General features: G+C 43.4%; 1 protein-coding gene and 1 long non-coding RNA gene across 3 annotated transcripts in view; one reads left to right on the forward strand and one right to left on the reverse strand.

Moving 5' to 3' along the window:
* The window catches only part of LOC308056679 (uncharacterized protein), a 31,521-nt gene extending 23,450 nt beyond the window's left edge, over nucleotides 1–8,071 (reverse strand). Inside the window, exons 1-3 of one of the 2 annotated variants that reach the window (XM_080372417.1) lie at nucleotides 6,196–6,288; nucleotides 3,251–3,374; nucleotides 2,625–2,745 (exon numbers count right to left, since the gene is read on the reverse strand). In XM_080372417.1, the coding sequence (XP_080228543.1) occupies nucleotides 2,625–2,745; nucleotides 3,251–3,374; nucleotides 6,196–6,241 (291 nt within the window). In that variant the 5' untranslated portion in view covers nucleotides 6,242–6,288. Of the gene's footprint in view, nucleotides 1–2,624; nucleotides 2,746–3,250; nucleotides 3,375–6,195; nucleotides 6,315–7,968 lie in introns of those variants that run through there. The other variant, XR_013924912.1, reaches the window with a different exon arrangement.
* The window catches only part of LOC308056682, a 430,099-nt gene that overhangs the window by 264,476 nt on the left and 147,983 nt on the right, over nucleotides 1–17,640 (forward strand). The gene's annotated exons all lie outside the window — the stretch shown is intronic.

Raw genomic sequence — 17,640 nt, forward strand, 5'->3', positions numbered from 1 at the left:
CTTGCACCTGTCCCTAGCAAAGGCAGCGGCAGAAATAAGTCACCTGTTTTATAATTCTTTTAATGCCTCCTGGGTGGCTAAGAAATAAAGACCTGATTGTACATCACATGTTTCCATTTCAGTTGGAATTCATTTTTAAACAACCATTTCTTGATGCCATTGGACTGGTCTCTGGGATAAGAGTGGATGAGATCATTCAAAACTATTTTTGTCATGAAAACATGTCATTTTCTGTCCTCCTTTTGCTGTCCAACCTCAGAAGAAAGGATGCAATGCATTTTCTCTCCAGTGTTTTAATACCAGAAGCAAGGAAAAATACTCACACCAAAAGATGATGTCACAGGCTCAACCTAAGCAGAAACTTCCTCCTTACTTCTCCTCTTTCTGAACAAGACAGGTGCACACACATGTAAATCATATCTGTCCACATAATAATCACACAGAATTTCCTATAGTCACCAGAAGACACTGTTCAACTGTTTTACTGATGGTTGGGTTGGCAAAAGATAGCAGGAGAACATTACTGAGTGGAAAACAACAACAAAAAAATATTATTACATTGCTCCAAGCTCAAAGCAGAGTCAGGTCATTTTACAACAGGTTAGCAGCTGGCCCTCAACAAGGCATTTTTCACCCAAAAAGCAAAGGTAACTAAAGCCTCTTCCTCTTGCAACTGGATGCAAAAGCTGGACCTCTGAATGAGCCAACCCAAACATAGTCTAGCCTCCTGTTGGAAATTTCATTTGCAGACAACAAGATATTAGTAAAGTGAATTAATGATTACAATACAAGTGTTGTGAAATATATCTGCTGCCTTCAAGAACTGTGGAAGATTCCTCTAAAATTATTGCAGATCAATTGTCTGTATGATGAGCATATATTGTACATGCATTTCCAGCTTGCCTAGAGCAAAAAGTTGATTGCTTAACCCATGCAGAAAAAAGAACATCTCAAAGAATGGCATTGTAAAATCTGCTGCTTATGCAAATATTTGAACTGAAAAGCAGACATTTATTAACAGCTGATTCTGCCATTAGCTCAGTTCCCATTAAAAATCAGGGACCACTGGATTCATAGGGGAAATCAGTACCAAACTTCATCAATTGGAAACTAAAGGGGAGTGGAATCCTGTAAAAAAAAAGGTGATTTCCTGCATAAATTGGATAAACAGCTGCAGGGGCCTGTCCTTTGCTGTTCCACAGGGAGAAGAAGCAGGTTGGCTCCTCTTAGTACAATGGCCCTTCTGACACAAAGAGGACCAGACCAGCAATATGGCCATAACATGCAAGGGCAGTCCCTGTCCGCAGGAATGGCAGACACTGCACTCACAGGAGCTTGCGTCTTTCACTTTTGCATAAAGAACTATGTCTTTATGATGACTCCTTTCTCCTCACCACCTTTTATCAGTCCTTAGACAGATGATCGACCAGAGCTTTCTTTTCTCCACTAGCAGAGAGATTGCCTCTTCTGACAAGAAATGAGGAGTTAAAATAGTAAAAACTTCATCCTTCCCCCAGATCCTGTGCACACCTTTGCACATTCCCTGGTGCAAAGACCATCTTGATGAGCCTTCCTAAAGTATCTTAAACACCCTGATCTTCACTTTGACTCCCAGTGCTACTGTATCTCTGATTACATTGCCCTGATTATCTCGAAACAAATCACTTATCCTTCTACTTTCAATCCCAGCAGAAAGAAAAAGTCTGACAAGTGTTCTGTTTCATTCAGACTCTTAATCAAAGTTGGCTCTAGTTTTCAAAATATGTAAATACAGGCAGAGATTTGCTTGCACTTCATATCTTTCCCTAACTCTAAAAGAACAACCTTTTTTCCAAGTGCACAAAATAATTCAAACCTTATGATACTATTTTTCTCTTTGCCAGAAGCATAAACCCCTCCAGCCCCTTCAAAGAGAAAGAAAAACCCAAACCCAAAAACAAACAAACAAAAAACGGACAAAAACTGAAACAGGCCATGAGTCCTCTATCTATATCCACTTAGCATTTCTGATCATCTGGGGTTGCTGCTTTTCAACTTTCCCATCACAATCATTTTCTCTGTACACCCAAATTGATTGCAAAGTTTTTCCACATCACTTTCACGATGTGAAAGCACACGGATGTGTTTTCTTAGAACTGCCTGCAAAGCTGAATGCCAGGAAGTTACAACTCCAATGCTCCCTCTACACATATAAAATCTCCTCTTTGGCAGACACATCTTACAAGGGTAGGCAGATTCAAACACAGAACAGCCTTTGCTGTTAGTAGGGATGATTCCCAGGGAAAAGTTTCTTTCCACAATGCCATAAGCATCCTCTGTGAACAAGTGGGATCTGTGATCCCACTTGCAACAAATGGGACATATGGGGAACCTCAATAGAGGAGGAAAAGCTTTATATCATAGAAAACGTCACCCCTGGGGTTGAAATATGGGTATGGGAACCCTTTTCAAGTGAAGGATTTACAGCCCCATATTTATGGGAAAGTGTTACAATTCTTTGAAAGTATTCTGCCTTAAAAACCAACTAGGACAAATTCACATTCAGCAATGTGATTTACTCCTCCAGCGCTGCAGCAATAAACTCTTGTGAGCGTGCTGTTTCCTACAGCTTTCTCAGTACTTACTTCCTCACGAGCAGGGCACCCAAGCACGTCCATGATCACCCGCTCACACAGACCCCACCTGCCAGCCTCTCTGGAATTCATTGTCCCTCTGAGTGGATCCTTGCAGATGGAATTGTAACATCTAGAAGGTAGGGACCATTTCTTAATTCACATTTCTACCAACCCTAATGTAACAGGGATTTTCATTGTCAGCTAACTTTGTGATTACATAATAAAAAGGACTTTGATCATAAAGAAGAGCCAACTGTTCCGAAAAGTATATAGTAGCATGCAGAAAATGGTAAAGGTTATGGATGTTGGAAAGGTGCAGGTGCTGAAACATGTTCTTCTCAAATCGTGAGAAGTGCCCAGCTTCCATCAAGTGCTGACAAAAATAATTGTTCACAAAGATAATCCATTGTTAGTGGTACTAAAGCATGTGCTTGCACTGGCTTTACAGGCATGCTGGGAGGATGACGACACTGAACACCCAGCAATGAAGAGGGCTTTGGAGGTGTGTCAGAAAGACAGAGGGCTGTTCAGTATGCTGTGCGCCATGCATGAAATCAGAGCAGGGTCAGACTGCCACCATGAACTGGAGAGGCTCCCCCTCATCCCTGCTCCTCCCAAGGCTGCACACTGCCTACCTGAACTGGAGAAGCTGAAAATGGAAACCAAACCCTCTCCTAGACGGAAAAGTGCTGTGGAGCTGTTTCGTCAAGCACAGCTTGGCCCTCAGCACCTGCTGCCCTCTGTAGATTCTAGCAGACACTAGGGAGAAAAGAGAGAAAAATCAGAAACAAAACTCGCTAGGAATCAGTGAGACAAGTAATCACAACACATTTTCTCTGCTTCAGTGGTGCCATGTGTTCTCCCACCACCCCCCTCCCCCCCTTGTAAAATAATTTAATTAAGAGATGACAGGGGCTTCAGACTCAGCCAAGTCAGGGAAAGATGATACAAGCTCTGATGTAAACTTTGAATAGTTTACAGAAAACATTTTAAAAAAAAAAAGATGAAAAAGAAGGAGGGGAAGAAAAAAAAAAGGAGGTCAGTCCTGTATAACAGCAGCAGCACCGACCTGCCAAAACCTGTATCTTGTAGCTCCACAATAAAATTAAGGAACTGCCCCATCTCCCCCTCCTCCTCCAAAATATAGCATTTTCCGATCCGAACGATGCCTTGAAATAAGGTCTCCACCACCAATGACAGGCCAAGACAACTTTCCTTTTTAGAGAGCACATGCCTTGCTGGTCCCCAAGAGTAACTGTAGATCATGGATACACTAAAGCATCATCATCACTGGCTTCCCTGTGACATCTAGGGACCCCAGAACCTGATAACTAATAAGCAGGGTGTAGCAGAACAAAGACAAGAAGTCTTCATTTGACACTTACTGTGTCCAGGCCATATAACTGGAAAGCAGCCTGCAGCCCAAAACCTAAGAGCAAAAATCCTGCTGCTGACCCGTTTAACTTCTCTCACTTCTTGCTCCCTTTCCTTCCTAGTTTTTCCTCTCTCATCTGTTCAGCTGAAGCTCTACACAGGAATGTATTGCCTTATATCTTTACAATTTTAGCATGACATGGCTGGACCTCTGCTTTGGGCTTATCTTAATTCAATGAGGAAAAAAGTTAAATTAATAGCAGAACCAAAGTGGGTCTTAGGAGACTTCAGACATCCTAGATCACCCTTAAGTATTCCTTTTAATTTGAGGAATCTACAAAATACATTTGATCTAGTTTATGAATAGCTCTCCAAATAAATGACCTGAGAGTCTGTATTATTATTATTATTTTATTCTGTCTTTTAATGCTTTGAAGGCATAGGATATTTTCCATACAGGCAGTTGTACAGAAGATGTAACAAACTGAAACCTACACCCAGTGCAGAATGAGAAACAGTGTCTGAAGTGCACCCACATTTCGGCTAGAGCTAGGCTATGCTGCCCTGCTTGCAAACACTGTCCTGAGCCAGCTGCAAACAATGGAAGTATTAATCTGCATGCATTTCACAGCACACATTTCTTGCAAAAGCAGGACTCTCAGACTTGATCACTTGTTTCAGGTTTATCAGAGGGCAGCATGACTCTCCCAGTCCCTATAAAATCTCTACCTGCAATTAACTGCTGATTTACAACCTCATTCAAGAGGTCATTACTTCCTGCTCTTGCACATAGGTTTCCCCTTCCATCACCTTTCAACAAAACCTTTTATACTATCTTTTGTTACATTTCATTTTGCTCACGTTGTACAACAATGTAGCTGCCAAAGTCACGAGAAGATTTGGACTTTGGCTTTTCATAATGAAAAGGGAAAATAAAAAAGACTGCATTTCTTTTTAAAGCCTCAAACAATAGATGAAGGAGGGGGGGGACAGAGATATTTCATAGAAGAAAATACCATCAGAGGTTATGGAAACCTCTTATCTCTTGATGCAGAAGCTAAGTCCTACAGACAGCTCTTCGCCAAAAATATTGGCAAAATAAGAAAAACTCTCTGAATGCATTTGCTTTTTCTTATCCAGTGCAAACCCATAGACTTTATAATGCATTAGCTGGACACTTTCAAATGGCCAGAAAACAGAAGACAGACCCCATCCTGGCTCTTCGTACCACAGTTGCACCTGACAGTCCTAATGTCCAGGCCCCTGAGGCAGATCATGTGAAAGTGGTACAAAAGTGTCCTTACTTACAAAATAGCTCATTGATCAAGAAACAATTGGTAGAACAAAGGATACCTGCAAGACTTAGACAGAGGGCAGGCCCACGGAGCTGACAGACAACCACATAACCAAGAGGAATTTTTCTCGCAGTGATGTAGAAAGCACACCCACACCACTCAAAGACAATGTGACAAAAATTCATTCCTGAACCTGTTTTTGGTAGCCAACAGAGAGCTCCACAGCTGACCTGACCACAAGACATGCAGGAGATTTCAGGAGTCTTGCTCATCCATGGGGTCTCTGTTTTGGCATGAGCACATAGCTAAGCCCCTGTGGTGGGTGGTTTTGCACATGCAAAGTCAAGCCAGGGAGGAATGTGAGAGTGATTCAATCTGCATTGTCTTGGTCTGGGCAGGAGGCCAGTTCTTCTCTATATTGCACTTCATCAAGGCAGGTCCAACCAGCTCCGTTGTTTAAGCAGCAATGTGAGGGTGGAGCTGATGTCACGTGGCAGCAATTGTCCCTGGTGCTGCAGAGCTCTGCCTGGCGTTCCAGGGAGCCAAGCCTGCTGACAGCAGCAGGACATGTCTCAGCCTTTTGGGGACCTCCAGTCCCTCTAACCCGGCAGGAGTGGACCTGTCACACCAGGGTACTTTGTGCCAAGGGTGAAGGGGCTCATGCCTTGGGGTAAATCCACAAAATGTTTGTTGATCTCAGTGCCCACAGGATGGTTTGGGTCAGTACCCTGGCCAGCACAGGGCTTCTCCTAGAGACCCACCACCTCCATTGCTCTCCATGCAGAGAGATGCTTTCATGGTTTTCATGGCCCTCCCAGCATCACCCAAACACCACCACCATCTCTCCAAGGTGAACAGTCTGTCCTGAGCACCAAGCATCTCTTTTCAGCTCCAAGCATCTCAAGTCTCACCTGTCTGTGGCAGAGAATCCTCATCCTGCACCACTGCATAGTGCATCTTGAGTCACTTTGCTCTCTTCATGCCTTCCAGGTGACGGCTGACCTCCTCCAGGGTACCTCCACTGCCTGCACTATGGGGAAATGGACACAGGTAGCATGTGAACGTATTAGTATCTCCATTTGGGATGGGTTATATATCACTAGCACAGCCCTAAAGAACAGTTAGATTTTCACTGCCGCTGTGCATCCATCTTCTCTTCCATGAGCATCCTCAATGCCTATGATGCTGTGAATATAATCAAATAATTGCCTTTCTCCACAGGTGTCACTGGATTCAACCTTTCATGAGGAAAGACTCACAGAAAAAGAAAGGAACAAAAAAAGTGACAGCAGCTTACGTGGCAAGTGGTCTTTTGCTAGAACAACAGGCCCATACTCCAACATAAAGGAAACCAAGCTGAAGGGATAAAACAAGACCCACCTGATGCAAAGCTAGGTGCATTTTGAGTTGCAATCTTCCTAGGCAGCAAAAAGTCAGCATGAACGTTTATTTAAAGTACTGATCAAGAACTGAGAAGTATTTTCCCTACAGATTCCACAAATACCCTCCAAATGAGGACTTTAGGAGTTTAGTGACCTTGCGTTCACAGTTCCAGGAAGAAAACTAAATTTGGTATTTCTTTGTAACTAACTTTCCTGTCTCCTTCTGGATATTACTGGAAAAGGAAAGAAAATTTTGAAGGAAAAAAAGGCAGTTAAAGGGGAAAAGGAAAGAAATAATGACTTACTTCAGATTTTTTCAAAAATCTTGTTTTAAAAACTTGGAGAGAAGGGGTATAAATCCACTTCTCTATAAAAAAGAAAAAAAAATGACAAAAAATATATATTTTGCTAAGTTGTTTTTTTTCCTGTGGGAAATTGCTTTGGGATAGCAATTACATTTTTATTAGGCATTTTTTATGCATCCATTAAAAAAAGACAGTGACAATGTGTAAGTGAAGGAAATCTGGAGTTTATCAGCACGGTGGAGATAGCTAAAGTAAAAGAGTATTTATGGCAGATTAAGTATATGAAAAAATTAGGTGTCCAATATTCTTTGTCAGCTAGCATTTTAACCTTAAAATTGTTCTGTTCAAGCAGAAATCCTTATGTACCTCTCTCACCACCCTCATTTCCATTGTAAACACATCTCCAAAGTCAATTAAGCTATTCAGGTCGTTCTTTGATTTAGAGAATTTCTATCTAATGGAGAACAGGACTTCTGGCAAATAATGCAGATCTGGGGGTGAGGAGGAGGAAGGAATACACATATCTCTCCACCTCTTACAGTAGCAGCCACAGCTTAAATGTATGCAGGCAGCATGAGTAGAAACCATAATGGCTCTGCAGTCCTGTGTAAGGACAATCAGTGACATGCAGCAGCTGCCGAGCAAGCCACACAGCTCACACCCTACGGTGTGTTAAACTATGGGAAAGGAGTGGGGAAATGGAAGAAAAGGGAAGCACTGAATCAGAGTCAAGAAACACGTGAGATTCATAAAGCAGAGAAGAATTCAAGGGGAGGTCTCCAACCCTGTCGTATCAGCATCACTTTGCTGTGGCTGGCCTTTCCTCCTTAGCCGACACCTGTCTGCTGAAGTACAGAAATGCATCTGGTTGAAATGAGGTCACCATACTTGTAAATGATTTTTTCTGGTAAAAAGAACTTTTTTTGTTTATTTTTGATGGGAAGTGGGGAAGTAAAGGGAAAGCAGAACAAAAGATAAGCAGGCATTTATGTCTTACCTTCAAGCCTCCTCCTATCTGACTGAGCTTGTTCCAGTCCCTTTCAGTGTGACTCAAGTCACATTTATCGGTTTATTCAGCTGTACCTGAATTCCTCTGGAAGACTAAAGAGATTAAGGAAGCCAATATGGTTAAACAGAAAAATGAAGAATTCCAAAAAGCTGAAGTTGTTTCCAGGCAAAGCATGTAAAGGGGAAATTAACTGTGGCATTAAATTCATAAATGCAGGTGAAAAAGAGGAGGAGCCAGCAAAAGGACTCAACCTATTTATTAGATCATTTTTCTGCATCATGAAGAGCAAAAAAAGCTCAGCAGAGTCGGGAGTTTTAATGCACACCAGGGTGTGGGAGGAGGGCTGAGAGTAGGGGAGAATGTTGGCAGGGAGATTAAATGAATGCAGTGCCCCAGCATGAGCTGCAGAGAAACTGGGGTGATGCCCACAAAAGAACTCTTTCTTTTGGGGAAAAAGGAAGGAATACAAGGAGCAACTCACCAGAGCACCTTTCCAAGACTGAAGTGCTGCAGAAGAAATTACAATACAGGTTCACACAACGAACAGTAATGAATCAACAAAGCAGAGTGCATTCACCAAGCAAACCAAAGAATGGCATAGCTGAATTATTAACAGCATATGTAATCTCTCATTCCAAACACCTTCAGTACTGGAGGACTGAAGGTAGATTTTTTTTTTTTTTCCTTAAAGACTGCAGGAAACTACAAGCCTGTTAGTCTAACAATACCAAAAAGCAGGACTACAATGAAGTGCAGAGCCAGAGGGCACCTGGTTAAATAAAATCTAATTGAAAAGTTTTAGCATGGCTTCTGTAAAGTCCCTTCTTACAAGCCTCTCAGAAGTCTTTGAAGGGATGAACAAACATTTGCATAAGGGTCATTTACATGATATAGTCTACTTGGATTTCTTACGGCTTTTGACAGATCCCTTCACCTGAGGCCTCTAAGGACACTAAGCATCCACGGTACAGCAGGGATATCCTTGACAGGTATGCAGAGTTCATAAAAAAAACCACCCAGAAGACCTGGGGTAACAGTCAGTTCCTGCAGGAAGGAGGTCACCCACCAACAGCTGTGCTCTGCGACCCATGCTTTTCCACATGTTCATAAGTGACCTGGAAAACGGGATGTGAGCAAGAAAGTATTCTTGGCAGTACAAAGTTTCTCCAGGCAGTAAGAAAAACAGTGAAGAATTACAGTGAGGCCTGGGTGCAATGATAGGTAGTTTCATGAAACTGTCAGCTCAGTGCTTGGCAGCAGCCAAAAACACAAACCAAATATTAAGAACTGCTAGGAAAGAATGTGGACCAAAACAGATAACATTGCTATGCTGCTCTGTAAATCTGTGGTTTGCCCATACCTTAATACCATGTGCATTTCGTAGTTGTGTTTGAACTTTGTTGGCTGGGCAACTGCAGTACTACCCTATACCCATCTGAACAGGCCCGCTGGAAATGTAAGTCTACAAGAAAATTTCCTTTTAAAAGGTAAAGTAACACTTACCTCTTCCTAGTGCTGTATGCAGGACATCTAGAACCAGAAGTGTTTCAGTAACACTTGTTGATTCTATCTAAATTTCCAAAGATTTTAAGTTGTCAGAAACATGCACAAAATGAATGTAATCTTTTTTCTTTTGTTTGTTTTCAAATACAAAATTAGGAAAGAGAGGAAAAGAAAATAATCATCTTGAGAAAGCTTAAAATGTTTTCAATATTTTTGTCCAATGGAAAAAAACATTTAGTCAGCTGGTTCTTTCTCAGTATCACCAATGCTTTGCATTCTGAACATAACTGAAAAACACATATACTGTAGGATTAAGGTTTTGGAGAGAAGCCGGAAAAACAGAGTCAGAAACAGTGCCAAGCAAAGCAAACCACATTTGTCATCGGTTCCAGATATGCATTCCCAATCAGAATCTTCAAATACAATACCCAAATACAAAAATACATCTCCACAGCAATCAAAAAAAGCATTCTGATGATGTATTAGTCTTGTGGGAGATCTCCTAAGGAGAGAGAGTGTGAATTTCATTGCTTTCACTGCATTTAAAAACGGATTGTGGCAACACTGGAGAACATAATGGTGGTCCATTGTTGTGTGACCTTGTGAGGATGAACTTAGGAACATAAAGATTTGTGATCTGGCAGCCCCATTTGGTAACATTTTGTAGCAAAAAATGTCCGTGGTCAAGTGTCTGTCTTGTTTTCTAGCTACTGGATGAAACCTGCAAGATAATGTAAAAAAAATGGTTTAGCCACTACTATTGGCTAAAAATTGAAATAATTTTTTAATTTATCTAATGGTATATCATCAAAAAGGTTGACAAGAAAGCAGTAAGTTAACTTTTTACAGGATTTCACATGTGCAAAAAGCTGTATCCTTCAGTAGGGGGTCTAATATACTTTAAATTCTGAACCCATCTCCTCAAATAGTACAAACCTGGGTGGCTGACAAGGACCACATGGGATCTTGTGCCACAAAGATTTGGGATGCTTGACTCAATTTAGTATAGGCACTTCAGATAGAGAACTCATACTGCTACTCATGAAAAAATGTGTTAGGTCACTATTTTTTATGGTCCCAACATTCTGGATGTGAAAAAGAAAAACACCGTTTCAAGGGGTATTGAGATATGTAATTACCATTCTTTGGTATGTGGTTAGAAAAACTATGCAGGGTCACTAGCACAGCAGTCTGTTATGGTGGCATATTGTAAAGATACTGAAACATCAAAAGGCCCTTTTACAAGCTGTTTATAAAACTTTCTCCCCGAGAAGAATGCAGCCGCATAAAATTTCTTAATGAAGAATTTCATTTTGGATTGGGCAGAATTTATTTGCTTGTTGTACAGAGTATCTCAGAAATATTAATATCCCCTCCTCACCTTTTCCTTTAAGAGACTCACAAGCATTTGTAGTCCTGCGTTTGACCTTAATTCTACTTTTAGTGATGTCCTTCTACATCCCCTGATCTGCCCATCCCATCCTGCAAGACCTGTCTTGCTTGAATAAATCCCAGCCAGCCACAACACACCCAAAAGAAACAGAAACATTCTTTTTTTCTCCCCTTAAGTCCTTGCCCTCTTCATAGCCAAGGTCACCAAAAGCTGTGGTTCTGTGGTTACCTTCACTTACTCTCTCTTTCCCAGTCATCAGAAAACCTAATTGAAAACGAGTTTTAGGTACCTGGCTTTCAGGTTTACTTACAGGGTTGTGCTTCAATTTAATTTAAACCCATTCCCAGGTGGACCAAGCAGAGGCTTTCTTATGTTTCCTCCCACACTGCCTCCGTCTTTAAAGATCCCCTGAATTTCTGCCTTTTCCTGCTTTCACAACCTCAGCTGACAAAGCCTCTTGACTCTTAGGTTTGTGGCTGCCTTTGCATCCAAGGAATTTTGCAGTCAGTGTGCTGAAGAAAAAATTCCATGCAATTTCATTATATGAAAACATAATATCCAGGATGATCCCATTATGATGAGGTTGCTGTTGCTTTCAGCTGTTTTACAAGCACAAAGCAGGCTTCATCCCTGGTAAAGTAAGAGAGTAAACAGTGCCTGATAGTGCCTCACTTCCAAAATCCAGCATACCTGTTTTTCAGCAACTCAGCCATATGCTAAATTTCCAAAGGTTAAAGACTACAAGCTCCATTCCACCCCCTGCCTTTCTCCATACAACACACACAGGCTGTTCGAACATCACTACTGTAAATGTAGTCTCTTCACAGCCCACACAGAATTGATTTCTTTAAAAAAAACACATCAAAAATCTATGTCAAGGATGGTTCCCCCCCCATCCCCCGCAGCGTTTCTCCAGAACTGAGGTGACTAAAGCTACAGGCATCTTGGGCATATTAGCCGCTCTCCCTCGGACACGTGCCACTGGAAACTCTGTGTCAGTTACCACGTCCAAGAGCAGAAGCTATGCCAAGTCATTCATAAATGCCAGCGTTTTGGTCCCTATTTTAACTTCCCCACCCCCACCCCATCTTTTTTTTCCCCAAGCACTCACCATCAGGGCTTTTCGTCACCCTCCCTCCAGCCAATGCCACTGAGCTCCAGTGGTTTCCGTGCCTTTCCTTCTCCCACAGGCACATCGCACCAGGAGCCACTCCAGCCCTCCAGCTCCTGAGTGAGCTCCCATGAGGCTGAGAGGAAAGAAACAACTCAGCTAGCAAGGGAGATCCCCCCTCCCCACCCGCAGCCAGGTTCAGCTGGCCTCACTCCTAAATGCTCCTCTCAACCGCCAGCTCCATCTTCAGCTGCACCCATCTTTTGAAGGATTCAAAACCACGTGAGTGACTGAACGTGATTGGAGTGGAATGCTCAGGGTTCCTGAGGGGCACCATCTGGGAGCCTGCCCCCTGCTAGAATTGCCCATCTATCCCATGCATCTTGGAGTGATGGGCAGTGCTGTGGAGACAGTGAGGCTGAACCAAGCAGGATGAAACACCCCATGGCCTCTGTCCCAGCACCAGCCTTGGCTCCCTGGACCAGCAGTTCCACACACATCTCTGTCCCTCAGCATATATTGACCATAAATGTGTTTTCTTGCATTCATATTGAATATGGAACTGCTTGAACAAATCAAAAACACACAAAAGCTCATACTTTTAACCTGATCTCCATGAAATAGGGTCCCTTTTTTCTGACAACGTAAATCAAATTTGGGTTTTCTTCTGTACTTCAGTTTTAGTGGAAATAGTGGGGGGTACCAGACAGTCTCACTCCAAGACCAGCATTCCCATCACGAATGCCCTCTAAATCCAGAGGAGGCAGATTACAATACTGGTTATTATCTGATGCATGCAGGAAATACAGATTAGCTGAAGAAGGGTTGGAGTCTGTCATGAGGAACCAGAGAATCAACATCAGGGAGCAATTGCCACTTAGGCCAGGTCCTGTGAGGGCCAGGACCCTCATGGGTGAGGCAAGACATGGTGTCCTTCTTTTCCCATGCTCAAAGCATCTTGCTGGGCCTCCTCTGGAAAGCACCAAGGCGTCACCCATTCAAGTAGCGCTGGCAGGGACAGCGTGGCTGTTGCAGTGGGGCTACAATGGCTGATGAAGGGATGCTGGGGCATTGCTTCTTGCAAGCCTGGGACAGGTCAATATCATCGCTCTTTGCTGGAGAGGGAGGAGACTGCTAAAAAGGAGACAAAGATCCTCACCAGGAGGTTATTGTGGGAGCTGGTATCTAATTGAAGGAAAAGGCGATAGCTTCTTGAAATGGGAAGAAAAAGCTTCCCCACAGTGTTACAGACAGTTGTTAAAAAGGGCTAATAACTCCTGTGTCCATGGAATGAATACAGTGAAGCAACTTATAGAGTAAATATATGCTTTGAAATCATTCCTGACAAGGACAATTTATCCATGGTATCAGAAATTTATCCTTGCCTGCCGGGATATGCCCTGAGAATTGAAACTGAAGTATACAGCAGATAAGAAATTAAACCTGCTTCTCCAAAGCCCTTGCTATGCAGATCTTTCTCTTTGCTCTATGTTTCTTAGGTGCCCTCCAAATTCACTTCAGAATCTACATTGCCCTGGGAGTTGAAAGAGTGCCTGGTCTAATGACAGGAAGAGAGGTAAGGGCTCTGACACTTCTGCTGCTTCTGTGCAGAGACACTGCTGCTTCACGAGGCAGCACACTTTTCAGTGATACTGTAGACTAAACCAGATGGAGGCAAGCCTTTTGTTTTGGGGAGGGGATTAAAACAACATTTCTCTCGCTACTATTGCAGTAGTTGCCCATTATCAAGCCTTCCCTCAAGATACCAGTGGGTATGAGATAGTCCCTTGTTTGGTTCTAATCCAGTGCCTTAATGCCTATGGCAGGCTGGAAGCAGCACAAATAATCCCATCCTGGCTTGGAAGGCAGAGAAAAATTGCATGCGGCACTGAATGAACGTCCCAGAGAAGCAGCGACCAATGATTCACTTTGAGTAATGCTGACTCACTCCAAGGTACTTTCCATGTACACACACACACACACACACACGCTGAGAGAATGAGCGAAAATAAATGGCTGATCTCAAGAAAGTTCAAACTAAATATTGTTGTAACCTTTTACTTTACCCAGAGAGAAAAATCAGTCTCCTTTTTATGGAGAGAGACTCTTTGGCAGAGCAGCCAAAACCAGTTGTTTTTGTTTTTACAGGAGTTTCAAATCCAGAGATAACTGTTAAAGACAAGTTTTTAGGGTGTGTGGGGCAAGCCACAAAATTGCAAGTGCTTAAAGCCTGGAGTATGTAAACAAAGGCTTGTAAATGCTGTGGGGTCTCAGCAGGTACATCTGTTTTGGGGTATGGGGCAAAGCTGAGCACAATGGCAATGGCTGTCAGTAGCATTTGTAAAACTTTGTCATGCTGTGAGTATCAGAGGTACCTTGCTTGTGAGCTAGGAGCCCTCAGACCAGTTCCCCTCTCCCTGTACTACAGAAATATGTCCTCAGTGAATTCTTCCTCATCCATGAGGTGCATGTATTGGCTGACAGAGCAATAAGACCCTAGCAAATGTTCATTCTCGTTCCACTCTTGTGTTTCTCATCCATATCTGCTGTGGTCTTGTCCCACTGTCCATTTCTACCTTTTTTCCTCAATCCTCTGAAATTCCCCTGGCTGTTTGGGTACACATCTCATGGTCACAGCAGCTACACACTTATGTGCTGCACAAAGTCCTACCATCCCAAGACACAGCACTTCTTGGAAATACCTTCCAATATTTCTGAGAGATGCTTTTGGCCAATGCACTAGACTTGTGGGATCTCCACGCTGCTCCTGAACAGGTCTGAACACTTGCTGTCTGTGCCATCATTGCCAAAGCCAACAGAAATCCATATGCTATTCCCTTCAGCTCCCTGGCAGGATCAGCTGCACGCAGAGTGAATGCCACTGGTTTGTGCAATATCCTCACAGATGCTTTCATGGTTTTGAGGTGGGCTGGGGGTTGGTGAGGTGGGGTTGCCTCTCTTCCCTGTGTTTCCTTAATATCAAGTTAATTCCTTGTGATTTAAAATCCTAAGAAAACAGCAGCATTTTCTCAGAGCTCCCCAGTATGGGCACTGAGCTGTGCGAAGTTGCTCTGGGGAAGGTCCTGGGAGGCTGTTGGGATGGGGCAGAAGGCGCAGCTCATGGCCAGGAAGAAACCACAGTGTCAGGCAACAGCCATGAAGCTAAGCATCCCTCACAAAGCTGAATTAGAAAGCAGCTGTTCACACAGTGGTACCATTGCCCCTGCAGTGCCTTTCACTGCTATAGTGCCTTTTCTCCACACATATGCAATGGATATAGCTGGTCAGAAACCATATGCCAGCCTGTGCACCTGCAGGGAAGTAGAGGAAGTCCCAGCACCCCTTAATTACCCTCACAAAATGTTGGCCAAGAGGCTGCCATTGTGCCTGGAGCTGAGCACAGGTACTGCCTGCCAAGGGGAAGGACTCAGAACACCTGCTTCAATAAGGAGCCAACAGGGTCATCATTAATTAAATCAGATAGAAGTAAATAATGCCAGTGATAATAAGAAAGAAAAAGCAAGTCCAGATCATGAATATCAAAACAGATCCAAACTGCTGATAGACAAAACTTTTCCCTTCCCTCCCTTTCCCTGATTTTGTTTTGAAACCTCTTACTGCCACATGTTATTAAATGGAAAGCTTTACACCTCGAGCTCCTCAATGCATGCAAAATGTGATTTTTTTCTCCCTTTTCTAAGTAAGAGTCAGTGCCAATGCTCCTGCGTTGCACAAGGGAAACTGAGGTATGGGCATTACAGAGGGCCGAGTGCTGCCACGATGGCAGCTCAAAGGCCACACTGCCCTCACCCATTTCAGCACAAAGTGGCATGGGCTGTCTGTCACCACCTCAGGGACTTCAGGCTGCCTGGATGGGATCCCACAGGAATGGGGTCACCCTGGTGCGAGGCATACTGACCTGCAGCACAGCCTCCAGACAAGGCTGGATCAAGCAGACCCTTGGGCGACCTGTTCCCAGCACTGCTCAGAGGCATGCCCAAATTTGTGCTCACTAGCCAGCTTCTGTTACAGAAATAAAAGGTCTTAACAGCCCCAGATACCTTTTTATCAGCAGGGATGGGGAAGCAGGAGATTTGTGTGTATGGGGCAGCAAAGGTGGGAACACATTTTATGGAGGCAGAGGCAGAGGCAGGAGAATTTCCTCACCAGTTTCACTGGAGCTACAGTGTTGTCCTGCAGGCACCCTTCTTCCCAGCCAAGCTCCCTCCTCACCAGACTGGAACCTCCCCAGGCTGCCAGCAGCCTGCAAACCCAACCAGGCATCCTCAGGCCAGTGATGTCTGCCCACGCTGCTGCACTGATGCTCCTCCTGGCCGCAGCCCCGAGGGAGATGGTGGGAGTCTGGGCTGGCCAGGGCTTGCTCTTGAACATTGCTGGTGCTGGCTAAGCAGGTTATTACTCATCCTGAACAGGAGCATCAGACTTGATACTCCATCAGGGGATTTACCATACAACAAGGATTTTGTCAGGGATTTTGCAGAGGCCCTCTTTGGAGACAACATCCTGTGCCTGACCTCTCTGCAGTTCATTTGGCAGAAGACACCTTGAGCTGGATTATGCTTCTCCTCCCCTTCCCTCCATGCCTCTGGCTTTTTCTGTGGAGAAAACCAGCAATTCAACCAGTCGTCCACCTGAGAAGTGACAGCATGCATTCAGAGGAGAGGAGAGGATGGACCGTGAAGGCCCTGCACACCCAGCATCCCTACAGGATGACATTCTGCAATGTGCTGTTCCAGTGTCAGAGCCAACTGCAGCTACAGAGAAATGAAAACTCATATATGCAAAATCTTTGCAGGCACCATCAATGGTATGAGGCAAAGCAGCTTTGAAAACACTCATGTTCCAGCCACTCCCAATACTGGAAACATCATCAATGATAAATCATATCTTTCAATTAACCTGGATTTCGATTTTCTTAAGTACAAAGCTAGCCAAAAATTTATCATATTACAAATGTCTATGTATTTTTGCCCTCTGTTTATCCTCTCCCTATTTTTTTTCCTTAGATATTTGCCTACTTAATTGAAAGACTTGAGGAATACCACTGTCACTTCCCAGGGAATTCTGCATCAAAGGCTGCAACAGACACAGCTTGTCCCAGGGCCGAGGGCTACACCAGTATAACATCTTGTCAATACCTGTACTACTCAATTTGAGTTTTCAGTTGCCTTGGTCTTGAGTGACTGCTGCTCATACCACTCACAATCAGCAAGTTCTCATTTAACCACTGAGCTGAGAAGTGAAAGAGGTCAGTTTAATGCACAGCCTTGTCTCCCACAAAACTCTGCCATAATATTGAACATCTCATTTAGACTCAGAAATCACTTGGACCCTAAACTGCATTTCCATAAGTGGAAATACTATCTGATTTTCTAATTATGTAGGTACACACAGGGGCAGGAGACTACAAACTAGAAACTGCAAGGTACTTTTCAGCACAGTGGGACTTTCCTGGTTTTAAAAAAAATCTTTAAAACTGTCTCTCTGGTTTTAGATCCTTGGTACTTCATGTATGTCACATACCCAACTAGCTCCTTAATTCTCCTCCATATGGGGATTTTAGGCAATTCTTTCATTATTTATCTCCCTATTCCAAATTTCAAAAGACATTTAAGCTCCAATAAGTTTATAA

Source organism: Falco punctatus (assembly GCF_963210335.1).
Source record: "Falco punctatus genome assembly, chromosome: Z".
In the NCBI taxonomy this organism is placed as follows: Eukaryota; Metazoa; Chordata; class Aves; order Falconiformes; family Falconidae; genus Falco; species Falco punctatus.